The 15,278-nt window shown below is 53.8% G+C and overlaps 2 protein-coding genes across 5 annotated transcripts; both read left to right on the top strand.

The window, feature by feature from the left end:
* The first annotated feature begins 186 nt into the window (after positions 1-186).
* Positions 187-3,622, top strand: Catsperz (catsper channel auxiliary subunit zeta). The gene is made up of 5 exons (XM_051146893.1): positions 187-257; positions 385-1,015; positions 2,442-2,516; positions 2,713-2,779; positions 3,424-3,622. The coding sequence occupies exons 1-5, from the start codon at positions 187-189 to the stop codon at positions 3,531-3,533; spliced, it is 954 nt and encodes a 317-aa protein (XP_051002850.1). The 3' UTR covers positions 3,534-3,622.
* Positions 3,623-4,240: 618 nt separating this feature from the next.
* Esrra (estrogen related receptor alpha) lies at positions 4,241-14,821 on the top strand. Of its 4 annotated transcripts, none has more exons than XM_051145993.1 (8): positions 4,333-4,431; positions 4,816-4,873; positions 5,641-5,977; positions 12,029-12,145; positions 12,282-12,410; positions 13,511-13,678; positions 13,772-14,041; positions 14,386-14,821. In XM_051145993.1, the coding sequence occupies exons 1-8, from the start codon at positions 4,400-4,402 to the stop codon at positions 14,643-14,645; spliced, it is 1,371 nt and encodes a 456-aa protein (XP_051001950.1). In that variant the 5' UTR covers positions 4,333-4,399; the 3' UTR covers positions 14,646-14,821. The 4 variants fall into 4 exon arrangements, with proteins under 4 accessions (XP_051001946.1, XP_051001950.1, XP_051001949.1 ...); XM_051145992.1 differs by having other exon boundaries at positions 4,372-4,431; positions 4,751-4,873; XM_051145989.1 differs by lacking the exon at positions 4,816-4,873 and having other exon boundaries at positions 4,241-4,431.
* Positions 14,822-15,278: the final 457 nt, after the last annotated feature.

Below are 15,278 nucleotides of genomic sequence, written 5' to 3'. Positions count from 1 at the left end.
TCCTTACATCCAGCCATTTCCAAATCCCACCAACCAAGACGTTCTGTCTCGCTGCCCTGGCTGGGTTTGTCCATCACACCTCACGACTGTGCCTCAAAACCTGCATCAATAAAACAAGAAGTCTGCACCACCCAGTGAGTGCTTCTGGGACCCGAGTGGGTGTGTAGCTGCTTTTCTCGCGCCACCATGAGGGTGTATCTACTGCCATCTCTGGGTACTCATACCGGTCACATCGTGGTCGCGTTGCTTGAGCTTAGGTACTCAAAACTCCTGTCCTTGCCTGAAGGAGACCCAGACTTGGAACTGGAATGAGCACCTCCAATCTTGATGTCAGTACTGGGGGTGGGAGCCGGTTAAGGTCTTGATGACATCGGCAGTTTGAAGTCTCCTCCCGCGAGACCACTACCGCCATCCGGGAGGAGACTCTGCCCCTCCCCCTGCCTGGAGCGTGACACCCCCTTTCTCGAAGAGCCCTGTGAAGACTGGTCCGTTGGTGCGGAACGATGGAGGAAGCCGCTTTCAAAGTAAGAACTCTGAGTCCCTCAAGCCCAGACGCACCTTAGGCCTCTACAGTAACCTGCCATTGAGCCTAGGTGCTTGGCTAGAGTCTCCATTCCTGCCCATTCTCCCTGTCCTCTCCAGCACCCCGAGTTCCTTGGCTTCTTTCCTTGTGTGTGACCCGCAGCCTGTGCCCAAGCACCCACACCATCACCGCAGCTCGATCAAGTCGGGCCTGTTTGGAGATGTTCGTGACCTATGGAGCACCGCCAATATATCCGTGGCGAATGTGTCGGTGTCCGACGTCTGCGAAGACTTCGACGACTACGAGACGCCCAGAGCGGCAGGCAAGCCGCGCAGGTTCAGCCAGACCATTTCTATGATGGAAAACCTCAACCTCAACGCAGAGGAGATCCAGAAGCAAGCGCGTTTAGAGTTAGAGCTGCGCCGTGGCAGATCCTTGGAGCGCGATCTCACCGATGAAGATCAGCTGGAAGGTCAGTGTAGCCTCGCGGAGGCGATGGGTGTGCCACAGGGGTGGGGCTAGCCGGAGAGTCTCAACTAATTTCCCTTCCTGAGAAATGGGGCCAAGCCCTTAGGATTTCCTGGGAGGGGCACAGGTGGGAATCCTTCATGCTTAGACTCAGCCATTCTTTGGGCGCCCCCTACCGGGTAGGCGTCCTACAAAGATGAGGCAGGAAAACACTTGAAGGAAGCGCAGCAGACAGGGCAGTAAAGATCTAGTGGTTTTCTCATTTGTTTAATGTGGTGTTGGGCGCTCGAACAGAGGGCATCACACATGGTAGGAAAGTTCTCCACCGCTGAGCTGCGTTCCGAGCCCTCTCTCACTTGTGTATTTAACCTCATCACTGTGCCAGCTGAAAAAGACAGAGTTCATTCCCTGGCTGGGATTTTTTTTGTCAATAGTTACTTTACTTTTATTTTGTGTTTCTTTTTGGAACATCTGTAGCGCAAGATGACCTTGGATTCCCTTTATCTTCCAGAGTGTTGTGATCACACACATTCACTACTATTCTGACTTGGTTAAAATTTTAAAAAGGGGGAAAAAGTATTTATCACAGCATGACAAGCATTGTGTGAGACTTGTGTGTGTCCATCCTCTGCACCCTGCCTTCCATTTCCACCTTAACAACCCAGGTATGGAAGTGTACGCCTTTGTTCCCAGCATTCAGGAGGCAGAGGCCAGTAGTTATCTGTGAGTTCTAAGCCAACCCAGTGTAGCTCTAGGACAGCTAGGTCCCCCAGTGAGGACCTATCTAGATAAACAAGCTTAGGACCAATATAACAATTGACATATACTGAGCTTGTTATATGTCAGGCATAGGACTTCTTGTACTGTGATCTTTATACACCACAACTGCCATAATAGGCCGTTCTGGGCTGGGGAATGTAGCTTACTGGCTGAGTTCTTTCATAGCTCATACAAGGTCCTGGGTTCAATTCTCAACAACGCACCTACACAGGACACACAATTCCCACAAAAGGGAATCCCTGTGTACTCCATTTACAAGTGACAGATTAAAAGGTGTCTCCAAGACTCACACAGTAGGACAGCTGGTTCTGGATCCTAGTTGGGTAAGATTCTAACACCTAGGGTTGAAACCAGTGTCCCATATAGTCTTCAATGAAGGTAGTGTGTGGAACTAATTTCTGAACCCCACTACCACCATGTGCCAACTTCATGCAACTGTGCTCCAGGCAGACCTAGGAGCCTGAAGACGACTGATTTCGTTGTCTGTCTTTGTTTTTGGGACAGGGTTTCTCTGTGTAGCCTTGGCTGTCCTGGACTCTCTTTGTAGACCAGGCTGGCCTCGAACTCACAGAGATCCATCTGCCTCTGCTTCCTGAGTGCTGGGATTAAAGGCGTGCGCCATCACACCTGGCGAAGATGACTGATTTCTCTTTTCATTTCTCCAGCTAAGTCTTCTTCAGAGTCATCAGTCAGTCTGATGAAGGAAATGCCGCATCAAGCCTACTGGACAGAGCAACAGAACAGGGTTGGAGGGGGCTGGGGATACTGCTGGGCGCGGGTAGTGGGTAGGAGGTGGGCAGGTTGAGGCTTGTAGTAGTGGCAGGGCGGAGCGGGTTTCAGGGAAGTGGAGCAGGCAGGCTGGGAGGTCACGTGGGGAGCGGTTCAGCTCCCCACAGAACTGGGGTCCTTAGGTCTGTGTGAGCCTCTTGTTGCTCTTCCAGCTGCCGATACCACTGATGGAACTCATGGAGAATGAAGTTCTGGAAATTCTCAGCAAAGCCCTCATTAGTGAGCACTTTACCTTCCACAAAAGATCCTGGTGGCTTTGGCAGGACTTGGGGCTGTGGGAGTGTGCTGTCAGGATGTGATGTCTTGTCAGATTCCCTTAGCACTCACAAGTACTCCAAGGGCTCCTTAAAAATTAAAAGTCAAGAGACTAGGCACAGACAGACTCAATGGAGGGACTCAGAGAACTTAAAAGGAGCCCCTTTCTAGCAGGCCTGCTTTCTCCAGTTGTCCAGTGGAATGACAATGACCTTTGTTTAGCTCTGCTTCACTCTCAGGTGGGGGGAGCTGTGACACATGTGGATCACTTGGGTACATTTATTGCATACTGGACTATCTGGGTAGCCAGATAATAAATATATGGACACATAGAGGGAAGCAAGGGCCAGTTGGGGTGGGTGGCCCAGGAGGAGGCTGAACAGCTGTGAAGCTTCAATGCCTTGGTTCAGGCTTGCAGCATCTTCCCTTCCCTTCTTCACATGGCATCTAGGAGATCCAAAGTTTCCCAAAGTAACACAGATTTAAACCCAGCATTAACTGCCACCCCATATCACCTGTAGTTCCTCAAATCACAGTAACTTCCTAATGGGAAAAGCCTTTGCCTTTGGTTGTTCACTGCCCTGCGCTCAGCTCTGCCTTCTTCCTAGCATACAAAACCAAGATCGGCAGGAGCCACTTCATCACTAAAGAGCTTCAGAGCCACATCAATGAGCTCAAGAAACGACGGGAGAGGAGGCTGTACTGTCTGCCTGAGTGAACCCCCAGCTCAAATGTCCTGTCCTGTCCCCCGGACCCAAGCTCGACCCTATCTGCATGGAATTTGAGCCCTAGATAAATTAAAGAGTCTATGCACGGTTCCGGAGTCAGTGCGTGGCTGCTTGCGTGAGGCGGACGCACGTGGCTCCGCCTTTCCCCGTGACCTTCATTCGGTCACCGCAGTGACCTTGAGTTTTCTCCGCTCGCGTCTCACCGGTACGGACTTCCAGGAATTCGCAAACCAGGGATACTTGTATGTTTTAGATTAGCTTCTACCTGAAGGTTCGCAGGTGTGCTTATCTACCAAGTCTGTCAAGTGTCCCAACAACAGTGGAGGGGGGCACCGCCCCCGTTAGGCCCCACCCCTTATGCATATGCAGTACCACAAACCCGCCCTCTCATTTACATTCACGTTCATCGCCGGCCGAGTTCACTGAAAGTCTACGCCCACTCCTCTAAGGCGTAGCACCGCCCACCTCTTTGACGCAAGAGCGCTCCGGCTCCCCGCTCCGACTTCGAGTTGTCCAGCCTTGCCTTGGCTTAGGCCCCGCCCCCGGGGCGGCCGCGCACGCGTGTGTGTCGCCAAGGCCCGCCCACTGGCCTTCGGGTACGCAGGCGCCGCCCGCCTCCCTGGAATATTAGCATAAGGCGCCTGGCCCCGCCCCTTATTTTGCATGCGCACGGCCGACTCCGCCTCCGCTGTCAGCTGGAGGAAGCGGAGTAGGAAGCGGCCGCGATGTCCTTTTGTGTCCTACAAGCAGCCAGCGGCGCCGCGGAGTGAAGGGGGGGAAAACGCAGCGCGGCGGGGCGGCGCGACCGGAGGAGGCGGCCCCCGCTCACCCCGGCGCTCCGGGCCGCTCGGCCCCCATGCCTGCCCGCCAGCCCTGCCGGAGCCCCAGGTCCGGGGGCGGAGGGGAGGGCGGCCGCGGGGGTGGGCGGGCGCGGCGGGGGCCATGTGCGAGCGCGGGCGGGGGCCGGGCTGCGGGCGGGGGGCGGGCTGCGGGCGGGGTCGCGCCCGGTCTGGCGGCCGGGTCAGGACTGGCTTCTGGTCCTGGCTTCGGGTTAGTCTCGGGCCTCGGAGCGAGCCCCCGGGCAAGGTTCAGGTCGATCCTAGAGCATTGCGGTAGTCTTCGGGGTGGGCTGAGGTTGAAAGGGGCCCTAGAGGACACGTGGGGGAGCTTGCAGGGGCTTTGGGCCACCCTCCTCTCTGGGTCATAGGTCACCGTAGCGCGGGGGAGAACTTCTTCCTTGTCGCCTCTTCTTACTTCCTGATAACCTGATAGAAGTCCCCCGCGGGCAGTCGAGGAGGGGAGACAAGTAACTTCAGGCAACTTCCCAGAGGTGTGCACAGGTTGGGGGCGGGTGGGGGCGCCCCGGGAGGTCACGGGAGGTGGTGGACTCTGCGGCAGCTGGAGTTTAAGAATGAACCGTGCAGGCCTGGGGTGCAAGGAGGTGGAGCCGCGCCCTACACAGCGTGGCTGGACTGGGATTGCTAAGGCAGGAAGGGGGTGGCGTGTCAGAGGTGAGAGGTTCTCACACAAGAGTCTGGAGAGTGATTATAAGACTTGAGTGTGAGTTTGCTTATGAGTGTGATCTTTTGTTGGGACTGGTTAAAGGCCATGTGTGAGTGGAGTGTGAAGGGCCCGAGGAGAGAGTGAGCATGTGTGGACATGTGGAAACTCACATCACAACCACCCTCACCCCCTATCCCAGCCCTGTTCCTCAGAGTGCTCTTGAATACTTGAGAGTACCTAGACGGAGCCCTCCTAACACCTGGAGAAAACTGGGGAGAGATATCACGCTTATGTTTGGAGGTTAAGAGTCGCCTGCAGGTTGAGGTTACCCTGCTTCCTGGCTTGGGAGGGAGCTAGACTTGCCAGTCCTCTCCCAGGTTCCCAAGAGGAGGACCTGCTGTCAGTTACTGGCCCCAGAGGCTCTGGAGACTCTGTTCCCATGGCGACAGCTGGGGGCCCTCTACATGGGCAGCCCTCCTTGGACTCTGCCTCCTCCCTCTCCCTGGCTAAGCCTGGAAGCCTGGCCTCGGCCCAGTGTTGCCCAACCCATGTGGCAGGGTGCCTTCCTGTGACCCTGATGGTCTTTTCCTGCAGGTGACCAGCACCATGTCCGGCCAGGTGGTGGGCATCGAGCCTCTCTACATCAAGGCAGAGCCAGCCAGCCCTGACAGTCCAAAGGGTTCCTCAGAGACTGAGACCGAACCCCCCGGGACCCTGGCCCCGGGGCCAGCTCCAGCCCGATGCCTCCCAGGGCACAAGGAGGAAGAGGATGGGGAGGGGGCAGGGTCTGGTGAGCAGGGCAGTGGGAAGCTAGTGCTCAGCTCTCTGCCCAAACGCCTCTGCCTGGTCTGTGGGGATGTGGCCTCCGGCTACCACTACGGTGTGGCATCCTGTGAGGCCTGCAAAGCCTTCTTCAAGAGGACCATCCAGGGTGAGCCCCTACCCCTATCCCCTGCTTCTGTGCCCTTTGTCCTGTGCCCTTTGGGCCTGGCACCTTCCAGCTGGTACAGTGCTGTACGCAGAGGCCCTGGGCCTGTCTGGTGCTGCTTGAGGTTGGCAGTGTAGAGTTCGAATTTCCTTGCACTTCTGAGGGACATCCCCTTGTTCAGAGGCATGGCTGAGGATGCAGCTGCAGTTAGTAGAAGGTTTGCCTAGCATGGAGGGGGCTGTAGGTTCTGTCTCAGCACCATAAACCAGGTGTGGCGTTGCATACTTAAAATCTCAGCACCTTGGCGGTGGGACCTGAAGCATCAGAAGCTCAAGGTCATCAGTAACTGCGCAGTAAGTTAAAGGCCAGCTTGGGCTGTGTGAAAGCCTCTACCAAAATCCGGGCAGTGGTGGCGCACGCCTTTCATCCCAGTGCTCTGGAAGCACAGGCAGGTGGATCTCTTAAGTTCGAGGCCAGCCTGATTTTCAGAGTGAGTTCTAGGACAGCCAGGGTTACACAGAGAAACCCTGCCTTGGAAAAAACAAACTAAACAACAAAACCCCAAAAAAGTGGAAGACGAAGAAGAAAGAAAAAGCTGTTAGCTGGATTGGGTTGGAATAGGATATAATCCGGAACGCAGGCACCTGCACCTGCTGTAAAACTTGGCTTCTGACTTTCTTACTGCCTCTGGAAGCTGCCTCATACAGCACAGAATCACTTTTCTTGATTCCTCCAAAGCACCATACTGCTAACTCAGGGCGGGTTTTTATGAGTAACTGGTAACAGTTTGTTATGTTTCAGCATCCAGCGTTGTTGTTGTTGCTTTTCAAGACAGGGTTTCTGTATATAGACTTGGCCATCCTGGACTCACTTTTTAGACCAGGCTGGCCTTGAACACACAGCGATCCACCTGCCTCTGCCTCCTGAGCGCTGGGATTAAAGGCGTGCACCACCACACCCGGCTGGCATCCAGCTTTTAAAAATTAGGCTTCCCAGCTGGGCCTAGTGGCACACGACACGCCTTTTTTTGGGGGGGTGGTGGTGCACGCCTTTAAGCCCAGCACTTGGGAGACAGAGGCAAGTAGATCACTGTGAGTTCAAGGCCAGCCTGGTCTACAAAGTGAGTCTAGGACAGCCAAGGCCACATAGAGAAACCCTGTCTCATAAAAAACAAACAAACAAAGGTTAGGCTTCCCCACTCCTCAGCCGCTGGTTTTTCTTTTCTCACCCACGAGAGCACGTCAGAATTTGAAGACATGGTGAAGACATTGATGTGAACATTCTCTGGGGCTGGCCTGTTGTTTTTATGCAACCATTGGCTACTTTGAGGCTATAACAAAATTTACAAAAAAAAAATTTTTTTTTGAGACATCTTTTGTAGTTGGCCTTAAACTCAGTGTGTCTTCCAGGCCTAGCGCTCTCATCCTTTTGCTCCAGCCTCCCAGGAGTGCTGTGGTTACAGGCCGACACCACTTGCAACTGATTTAACATGTATTTATTTTGTGTGTGCATGTGTGTGTACACTTGCATCCAGTATACGGATGCAGAGGTCACAGGATAACTTGTGAAGTAGGTTCTTGATTCCACCATATCCGACCCGAGGATTGAACTCAGGTCCTCAGGCCTGGCAGCAAGTGCCCATACTTAGTGAATCATCCATCTTACCGGGCGGCAAACTGGGTTTTTTTTTTTTTTGGTTTTTCGAGACAGGGTTTCTCTGTGTAGCCTTGACTGTCCTGGACTCACTTTGTAGTCCAGGCTGGCCTTGAACCTACAGCGATCCACCTGCCTCTGCCTCCCGAGTGCTGGGATTAAAGGCATGCACCGCCACGCCCGACTGGCAAACTGGTTTTAAAATGTATTTTTCCTTGAGTGCTTATCCTGTGGTAGGTGCTGTCCTCTTTTACTTTCAGGATTTCAGCGCTATATTGCAACCCTGTGAAGAAGGGCTGGAGAGATGGCTTAGAGGTTAAGAGCACTGTCTGTATTAAAGGTCCGGAGTTCAAGTCTCAGCAACCGCATGCTGGCTCACAATCATCTACAATGAGATCTAGTGCCCTCTTCTGGTGTGCAGGCACACATGTGGGCAGAATACTGTATACATAATAAATAAATAAATCTTTTTTAAAAAAAGAAAGGGTCAGTGTTAAGAGCTGAAGCACAAGCCGGGCGTAGTGGCGCATGCCTTTAATCCCAGCACTCGGGAGGCTGAGGGAGGCGGATTGCTGTGAGTTCGAGGCCAGCCTGGTCTACAAAGCGAGTCCAGGACAGCCAAAGCTACACAGAGAAACCCTGTCTCGAAAAACCAAAAAAAAAAAAAAAAAAAAAGAGCTGAAGCACAGGAGGCTTTTGTAGTAATTCAGTTCTTTCAAGTAGAAAGTGACAGCCCTGGTATTTGGTGCAGCCAAGCTCTTAAGCTCCAGACGGCCGCCTCTGTGTGTCACTAGTAACCTGGACTTTGGACCACTGATAGGGATATTCCAGTGACGTATTTTGTGGGGTTTTTGTTGTTTTGAGACAGGGTCTCATTGTGTAGCCCTGGCTGTCCTAGAACTCACTCTGTAGACCAGGCTGGCCCTGAATTCACAGAGACCTGCTTGCCTCTGCCTCTCAGATATTTTTATTAAAGGCATTAATATGGGCTAGAGAGGGCTCAGAGACTAAGAGCACTGGCTGTTCTGCCAAAGGTCGTTGAGTTCAGTTCCCATCAACCACATGCTGGCACACAACCATCTATAATGAGATATGGTGCCCTCTTCTGGCCTGCTGGCAATAAATAAATCTTAAAAAAAATATAAAGGTGTTATTGTGCCACTATGACTGGTTCCAGTGACTTTCAACTTGGCTGAGTGCACTGGTCTAAACTGCTTCTCGCTGGCCAGAGCCAAGTGCCTCCCACCCACCTTCATTCTGACCGTGAGCCAAACCTGACCGCTGTAAATTCCTTCATTCCTTCCTTCCTTTCTTTCTGTTTTGTTTTTGTTTTTTGTTTTTTGAGACAGGGTTTGTCCTGGAACTCACTATGTAGACCAGGCTAGACTTGAACTCATAGAGATTTGCCTGTCTCTACCTCTCACGTATTCGGATTAAAGGCCTGTGCCATCAGGCCTGGTTCCATTTTTCTCAACCTGGCTCTCGGAGTGTGATTTTTTTTTTTTTTTTTTTTTTTTTGGTGGGGGGAGTAAGGGAGGTTGCTAGTGGTGGAACTCAGGGCCTCATGAATGCTAAGCACACACTGCACCAGTGAGCTGCACATTGCCTCAAATATGTGGAATTTTGTTGTTGTTGTTTTTAAGACAGGGATTCTCTGTGTAGTCTTTGCTGTCCTGGACTCACTTTGTAGACCACAGAGATCTGCCTACCTCTGCTTCCAGAGTGCTGGAATTAAAGCATGCGCTGCCACTGCCCAGCTGGTTTTTTGTTTGTTTGTTTTTGTGTTTTAAATTTTGGGGAGGGGTTATTATGTATACAGTGTTCTGTCTGCATGTATACCTTCAGGCCAGAAGAGGGCACCAGATCTCATTATAGATGGTTGTGAACTACCATGTGAGTGCTGGGAATTGAACTCAGGACCTTTGGAAGAACAGCCAGTGTTCTTAACCTCTGAGCCATCTCTCCAGCCCTCTTATTTTTCTTTCTTAAGTAGTGCCATGCTGTATGGTGCAGGCTGGCCTCCATCCTGTGAATCTCCTCCGTTGGGCTTCCAAGTGTTAGAATTATAGGTGTGTGCTCTCCCACCTAGATTGTCCTTTACTCTTTATTACCCTGGCCTGTGTTCCAGACACAGCTCAGGCTGAGGCTGGGGAGATGAGACTGACTTGGTCAGAACTGTCCTGTTTGATTTGTGTCATGTTGTTGGAAGGCAAGGAGCAGGGTGTGTGCTAAGGGCCTGTCAGGACCAGGACTGGAGGGGTAGCTTCACTGAGGAGGCATCTTGAGCTGACTGTAGCAGCCCTGCCAGGCATAGGAGGAGAGAAGCAGGGCAGACCCAGTGGGTCCCTGTGGCCTTTGGTCCTTGTGACAGCCCCGGGAAGCTAAGGGGGCCAGCCTGGTACCTACTGTACATCAGGCTCTGTGGCTAACCTTGGGAAAACTGGAGCTGCTGACCCTAAGTAAGTTGAGAGAAAGCACACAGGATAAACTGCACAGTGGCATTCATCTAATCCCCGCATTTGGGAGGCTGAGGCAAGAAGATTGTGAGCTCAAGGCAACTTGGGCTACATATGGAATACATATGGGCCATGTAGCAAGACAGTCAGCCCCTCTGCTGTGGTGGCACATGCCTGCGAGTTCAGCATTTGGAGGCAGGAAGGATCAAGGTCCAAGGTCATCTACTACATAGTGAGTTAAGAGACTAGCCTGGGCTACATCTGACCCTGTTTTAAAACATACAAAAACAGAAAAACAAAAGAGGGGGCTGAGTAGATGGCACATTTGGTAAAGTGTTTGGTGCCCAAGCAAGAGGACCTGGGTTGGATGCTTGGTACTCACATAAGTCAGATGTTGGGAGGAAGCAACAGGAAGGTTTGAGCCATTCTAGTTGAGTCGGTGAGCACCAGGTTCAGTGAGAGAGCCTTGCTTCAAAATATAAAGTGGAGCTATCAGGCATGCAGCGCACACCTTTATCCCAGTGCGCAGGAGGCAGAGTTTGAGGCCAGCCCTGTCTATATAGTGAATTTAAGGCTAACAAGGGCTACATAGTGAGACCCTGTCTTGTGTGTGTGGGGGGGGGGGGGAGTGGCGAGCCATTGAAGGAGACACCTTACAGGAATCCAGGGCTTCCACACAATTATCCACATGTACGTGCAACCACACACAATCACACAGAAACTAAAACCAAAACAGCTAGGTATGGTGGCTTATGCCTGTGAGACCAATACAGAAGGGCTGTTGCAAAGTCAAGACTAGACTGGGCTGAGGGGTGAAACTGTCTCACAGACAAGAGCCGAGCTATCCAACCTAAACAAAACGAGCTGAAAGCCATAGGGTAACTGAACACACGTGTTACGTATCAGATGGTGTTCAGGCTGGAGGGTTTCTGCAGGCCAGAAGTTGCTGTCACAGGGTGCCCAGGAAGGCCTCTCCAGGAGCAAATGTGGCTGTCAAAACCAGGGGTCAGGCAGGGAACAGAATGCCCTGAGGCCTGAGGCTGCCCCCATCTGAGGAGCAAGCAGTGCAGATCAAAATGAGAAAAGATGGTTTCCTGGGCCATGAGAACCTGTAGGAGAGTGCTTCACTTAGACTCAAGAGAACTCACTGGGAATTTGATCAGAGGAGAGCGTCAGATCCCTCAGGCTCCTATGCAGAGAACAGAGGCAGCAGGCGGCCAGTGAACCACAGTGGTGACAGGTCAAGTTGGAAGCTGCAGGCAGGAGTTGGGTTCTGGTGGGTGAGAGGTGAGACTCCCAACACTGCCAGTGGGTTGGTCGTTGGTCAAGAGGAAGGGAAGAGGCTACTCAGGTTTCTCGAGCAGCGGAAGGTGGTTGCAGGCCTGACAGAAGAGGTGGGGTCCTAGTACCTCAGGGTGGGTTGGAGGACCCTCAGGGTGTCCTGGGGCCCTCTGGACTTGTGCATGAAGATTACTGCACTGTTGAGGCTGAAGGTCTGGGAGGTAGGACAGCCCCAAGGGCTGCATTCACTTCATATACAGAAACCATAGAGCTGCCAGAAGGCGGAGGACCAGGAGAGCCAATCATAGAAGCAGAGTTTCTAGGAGTAGAAAGCAATGCTTTAGGCAGGGGAATTGAGGACTCAGTGGAGCCACAGATCTAGCCTGGAAGTCACTGTGGCCCTTGACAGCCCATGAGGAGCCCAGAAGTATGATTTCAGGGCAAACACTTCAGCTTGACCTCCCGGGGCCCTGCCTCATCCAAGCAGGGCTCTCCCAGCCCGGTGGCTCTCCCCCTCCCTGCCCTGCTCATAGCATCCTGCCCTCCCTTTCCTCCCCACACCCCCAGACTGGTGCTCGCCTTGGGTGAGTCTGGGCTCTTTTGTCACCTGGGCCCCCTCCGGGTTCTGGGAGGCCACCACTGGAGCCCTGCCTCTTCCTGGCAGGGAGCATCGAGTACAGCTGTCCGGCCTCCAACGAGTGCGAGATCACCAAGCGGAGACGCAAGGCCTGTCAGGCCTGCCGCTTCACCAAGTGCCTGCGGGTGGGCATGCTCAAGGAGGGTGAGCAGCGCTGGGCGGTGCCTGGGTGAGGTGGGGGTGATCCAGTGGGTCGGGTGGAAGCCCGGGGAGAGGGTCGGGGAGGCAGGGTTTTGTGGGGCAGGTATTTCAAGAACACAGTCTGGTTTTACAATTCAAGGTGTGCGTCTGGACCGTGTCCGGGGTGGGCGACAGAAGTACAAGCGGAGGCCAGAGGTGGACCCATTGCCTTTCCCAGGCCCCTTCCCTGCCGGTCCTCTGGCAGTAGCCGGAGGACCCCGGAAGACAGGTGACACCTTGTGCTCTTAAGCTTTGGGGTGGTGGTGGTGGGGCAGCCATTGGAGAGGTCTGTTTGGTTTCCTTACATGTCCTGGGACCCAGGTCTTACCCTCTCTCCTTCCTCCCCAAAAGATAATTATGGAAATATCTTCACAAACCAAGGATGCAGCTCAGCAGAGTGCTTGTCTGGCATGCACAAAGCCCCGGGTCTGACCCTGAGCACTGAATTCACCATGCACACTTTAACCCCAGCAGTCAGAAGGCAAACCAGGACTGGGAGTTTGGGATCGTAGGTGGCTGTAATCGTACCTTCAAGGACAATGAACTACTTCATAGGTCAGACACCCAGGCAGAAGCGTGACCCAGGTGGGGGTGTCTCACAGTTTCTGTTGCAGTGGTAAAACATCATAACCAAAAGCAGCTTGGGGAGAAAGGGTTTATTTCAGCTTACAACTGTCAGGTCACACGTCATCAGTAAGGGAAACTAGGGCGGGAACTGATACAGAGGCCATGGATTCTTTGTTACACACTTAGGTCCACCTGCCCAGAAAGGAGAACACCCACAGCAGCTGGGACTCTTCCCCATCAATCAGTAATTAACAAAATGCCCTACAGACTTGCCTGTGGGCCAGTCTTAGGGAGACTTTTTCTCAATTAAGATTTCCTCTTCCAGCTGGGCAGGGCATTAATCCCGGCACTCGGGAGGCAGAGGCAGGGATCGAGGCTAGCCTGGTCTACAAAGTGAGATCAGGACAGCCAAGGGTTACACAGAGAAATCCTGTCTTGAAACCCCACCCCCCAAATTCTCTTCCCAGGTGTACACACACACACACACACACACACACCAAGTTGACACAAATCAGCAAAGGGGGATTCTTTTTTTTTTTTTAAGGTGTTGGGGAAACTAGGGCCTCCTAAATGCTAGACTGGGGCAACATTCAAGCCTCGGTGAGAGATTTTCTACTGCTCACAGCCTTTCTCTGAGAAGTGAGCAGTGTCTTCTGGCTTACCAGCAGCGCTCAGTGTCTGGGAAGGCACTTGGCTGTGAGGGGGCTTCAGAGATCTGTCAGATCTGTGTTCATGACTCTTGTCCTGCACCTGTCACTGTAGCCCCAGTGAACGCTTTGGTGTCTCATCTGCTGGTGGTGGAGCCTGAGAAGCTGTATGCCATGCCTGACCCTGCAAGCCCTGACGGACACCTCCCCGCCGTGGCCACTCTCTGTGACCTTTTTGATCGAGAGATAGTGGTCACCATCAGCTGGGCCAAGAGCATCCCAGGTAAAGGGCCTGGTGGTCAGAGCCTCCCTGAACAGGTAGGCCACATCCAACCCTGCTGAATTCTTGACCTGTCTTGTTTCCCCTGCCCTCCAGGCTTCTCCTCACTGTCACTGTCTGACCAGATGTCAGTACTGCAGAGTGTGTGGATGGAGGTGCTGGTGCTGGGTGTGGCCCAGCGCTCACTGCCACTGCAGGATGAGCTGGCCTTTGCCGAGGACCTGGTCCTGGATGAAGAGGGGGCGCGGGCAGCTGGTCTGGGGGATCTGGGAGCAGCCTTGCTGCAGCTGGTACGGCGACTGCAAGCACTACGGCTGGAGCGGGAGGAGTACGTTCTGCTGAAAGCTCTGGCCCTTGCCAATTCTGGTGAGTGTCCAGACAGGCACAGGCCTCCCCATAAGGCCCTCCAACTACTGTCAACCATGGTGGCACAATCCCTTTTTGTAGATAAGGACAAGTGAGGCTTAATTATTGAAAATCACCAAGTAAGCCAAGGTCCTGAATTGTACACAGGATTCTTAAGCCCTAGTGCTGTGGCGATAAGGAAATAGTGGAAGGGAAGGTGTGGAGGTTTCGGTGGCCACAGGTGAGAAAGGGTGGGCCCTGGCTCACAGGCAGAGCAGTGAGTGTATTACCCCATCCAGCAGTGCCCAGACAGATGTGAGTCCTGCCCTTTCGTCACCTCAGCCAACGGTTCTCTCCCCTCCTAGACTCTGTGCATATCGAAGATGCTGAGGCTGTGGAGCAGCTGCGTGAAGCCCTGCACGAGGCCCTGCTGGAGTATGAAGCTGGCCGGGCTGGCCCTGGAGGGGGTGCTGAGCGGAGGCGGGCGGGCAGGCTGCTGCTCACGCTGCCACTTCTCCGCCAGACAGCAGGCAAAGTCCTGGCCCATTTCTATGGGGTGAAGCTGGAGGGCAAGGTGCCCATGCACAAGCTGTTTTTGGAAATGCTTGAGGCCATGATGGACTAAGGCAAGGGGTGGGACAGGGTGGGGTAGCCGGCAGGATCTGCCCTGCATGGGGCGTTAGCCCCAGGGGGGCAAAGCTGGAGTCTGGGCAGTGCCACAGCCTGCTGGCAGGGCCAGGGCAATGCCATCCACCCCTGGGAGCAGGCTTCAGGCCCTCCCCTCCCCTCTCCCCTCGGGGGGGGGGGGGGTTGTCAGAAGCCAGGAAAGTGAAGGCCCTGGTGTGGGCACAGCGCTGCCCCTTGCAAGCCATAATGTGCCCCCAAGAGTGTCCGGGGGGGCCTTGCGGAAGCCATAGGGGGCTGCAGGGGATGTGTGGGAGGCAGAAACTGATCTCAGGGAGGGAAGGGGATGGAGGCCACAGTCTCCCGGTGGGTGATGCTTTTGCTGCTGCTTAATCCGACCTCCTCTCCAGACCAGAGTGGGGCTCGGAAAGCAAAGGCCCCTGTCCCTTCGCTCCTCTCCTCGTTCGCATTGGGCATTAGTGCCCCCCCTTGAAGCAATAACTCCAAGCAGGCTCCAGCCCCTGAACCCCTGGGGTGGCCAGGGCCCCCTATCAGCTCCCACCTCAAGGGGTGGGAGACAGCACTGCCTCAATGCCCTGCAGAGCAATAACACTATATTTATTTTTGGGTTTGG

The sequence above is a fragment of the Acomys russatus genome, chromosome 5 (genome assembly GCF_903995435.1).
Source record: "Acomys russatus chromosome 5, mAcoRus1.1, whole genome shotgun sequence".
Lineage (NCBI taxonomy): Eukaryota > Metazoa > Chordata > Mammalia > Rodentia > Muridae > Acomys > Acomys russatus.
This window is presented reverse-complemented; position numbering and strand designations above follow the sequence as displayed.

Bases quoted from the DNA above. Each gene is read 5' to 3' on its own strand.
- Esrra (XM_051145993.1), top strand. From the start codon at position 4,400: ATGCCTGCCCGCCAGCCCTGCCGGAGCCCCAG. The intron at 4,432-4,815 runs GTCCGGGGGCGG...ATAACCTGATAG, and splicing joins CAGCCCTGCCGGAGCCCCAG to AAGTCCCCCGCGGGCAGTCG. The intron at 4,874-5,640 runs GTGTGCACAGGT...CTTTTCCTGCAG, and splicing joins CTTCAGGCAACTTCCCAGAG to GTGACCAGCACCATGTCCGG.
- Catsperz (XM_051146893.1), top strand. From the start codon at position 187: ATGAGGGTGTATCTACTGCCATCTCTGGGTACTCATACCGGTCACATC. The intron at 1,016-2,441 runs GCGATGGGTGTG...TCTCCAGCTAAG, and splicing joins GTCAGTGTAGCCTCGCGGAG to TCTTCTTCAGAGTCATCAGT. The intron at 2,517-2,712 runs GTTGGAGGGGGC...TTGCTCTTCCAG, and splicing joins GGACAGAGCAACAGAACAGG to CTGCCGATACCACTGATGGA.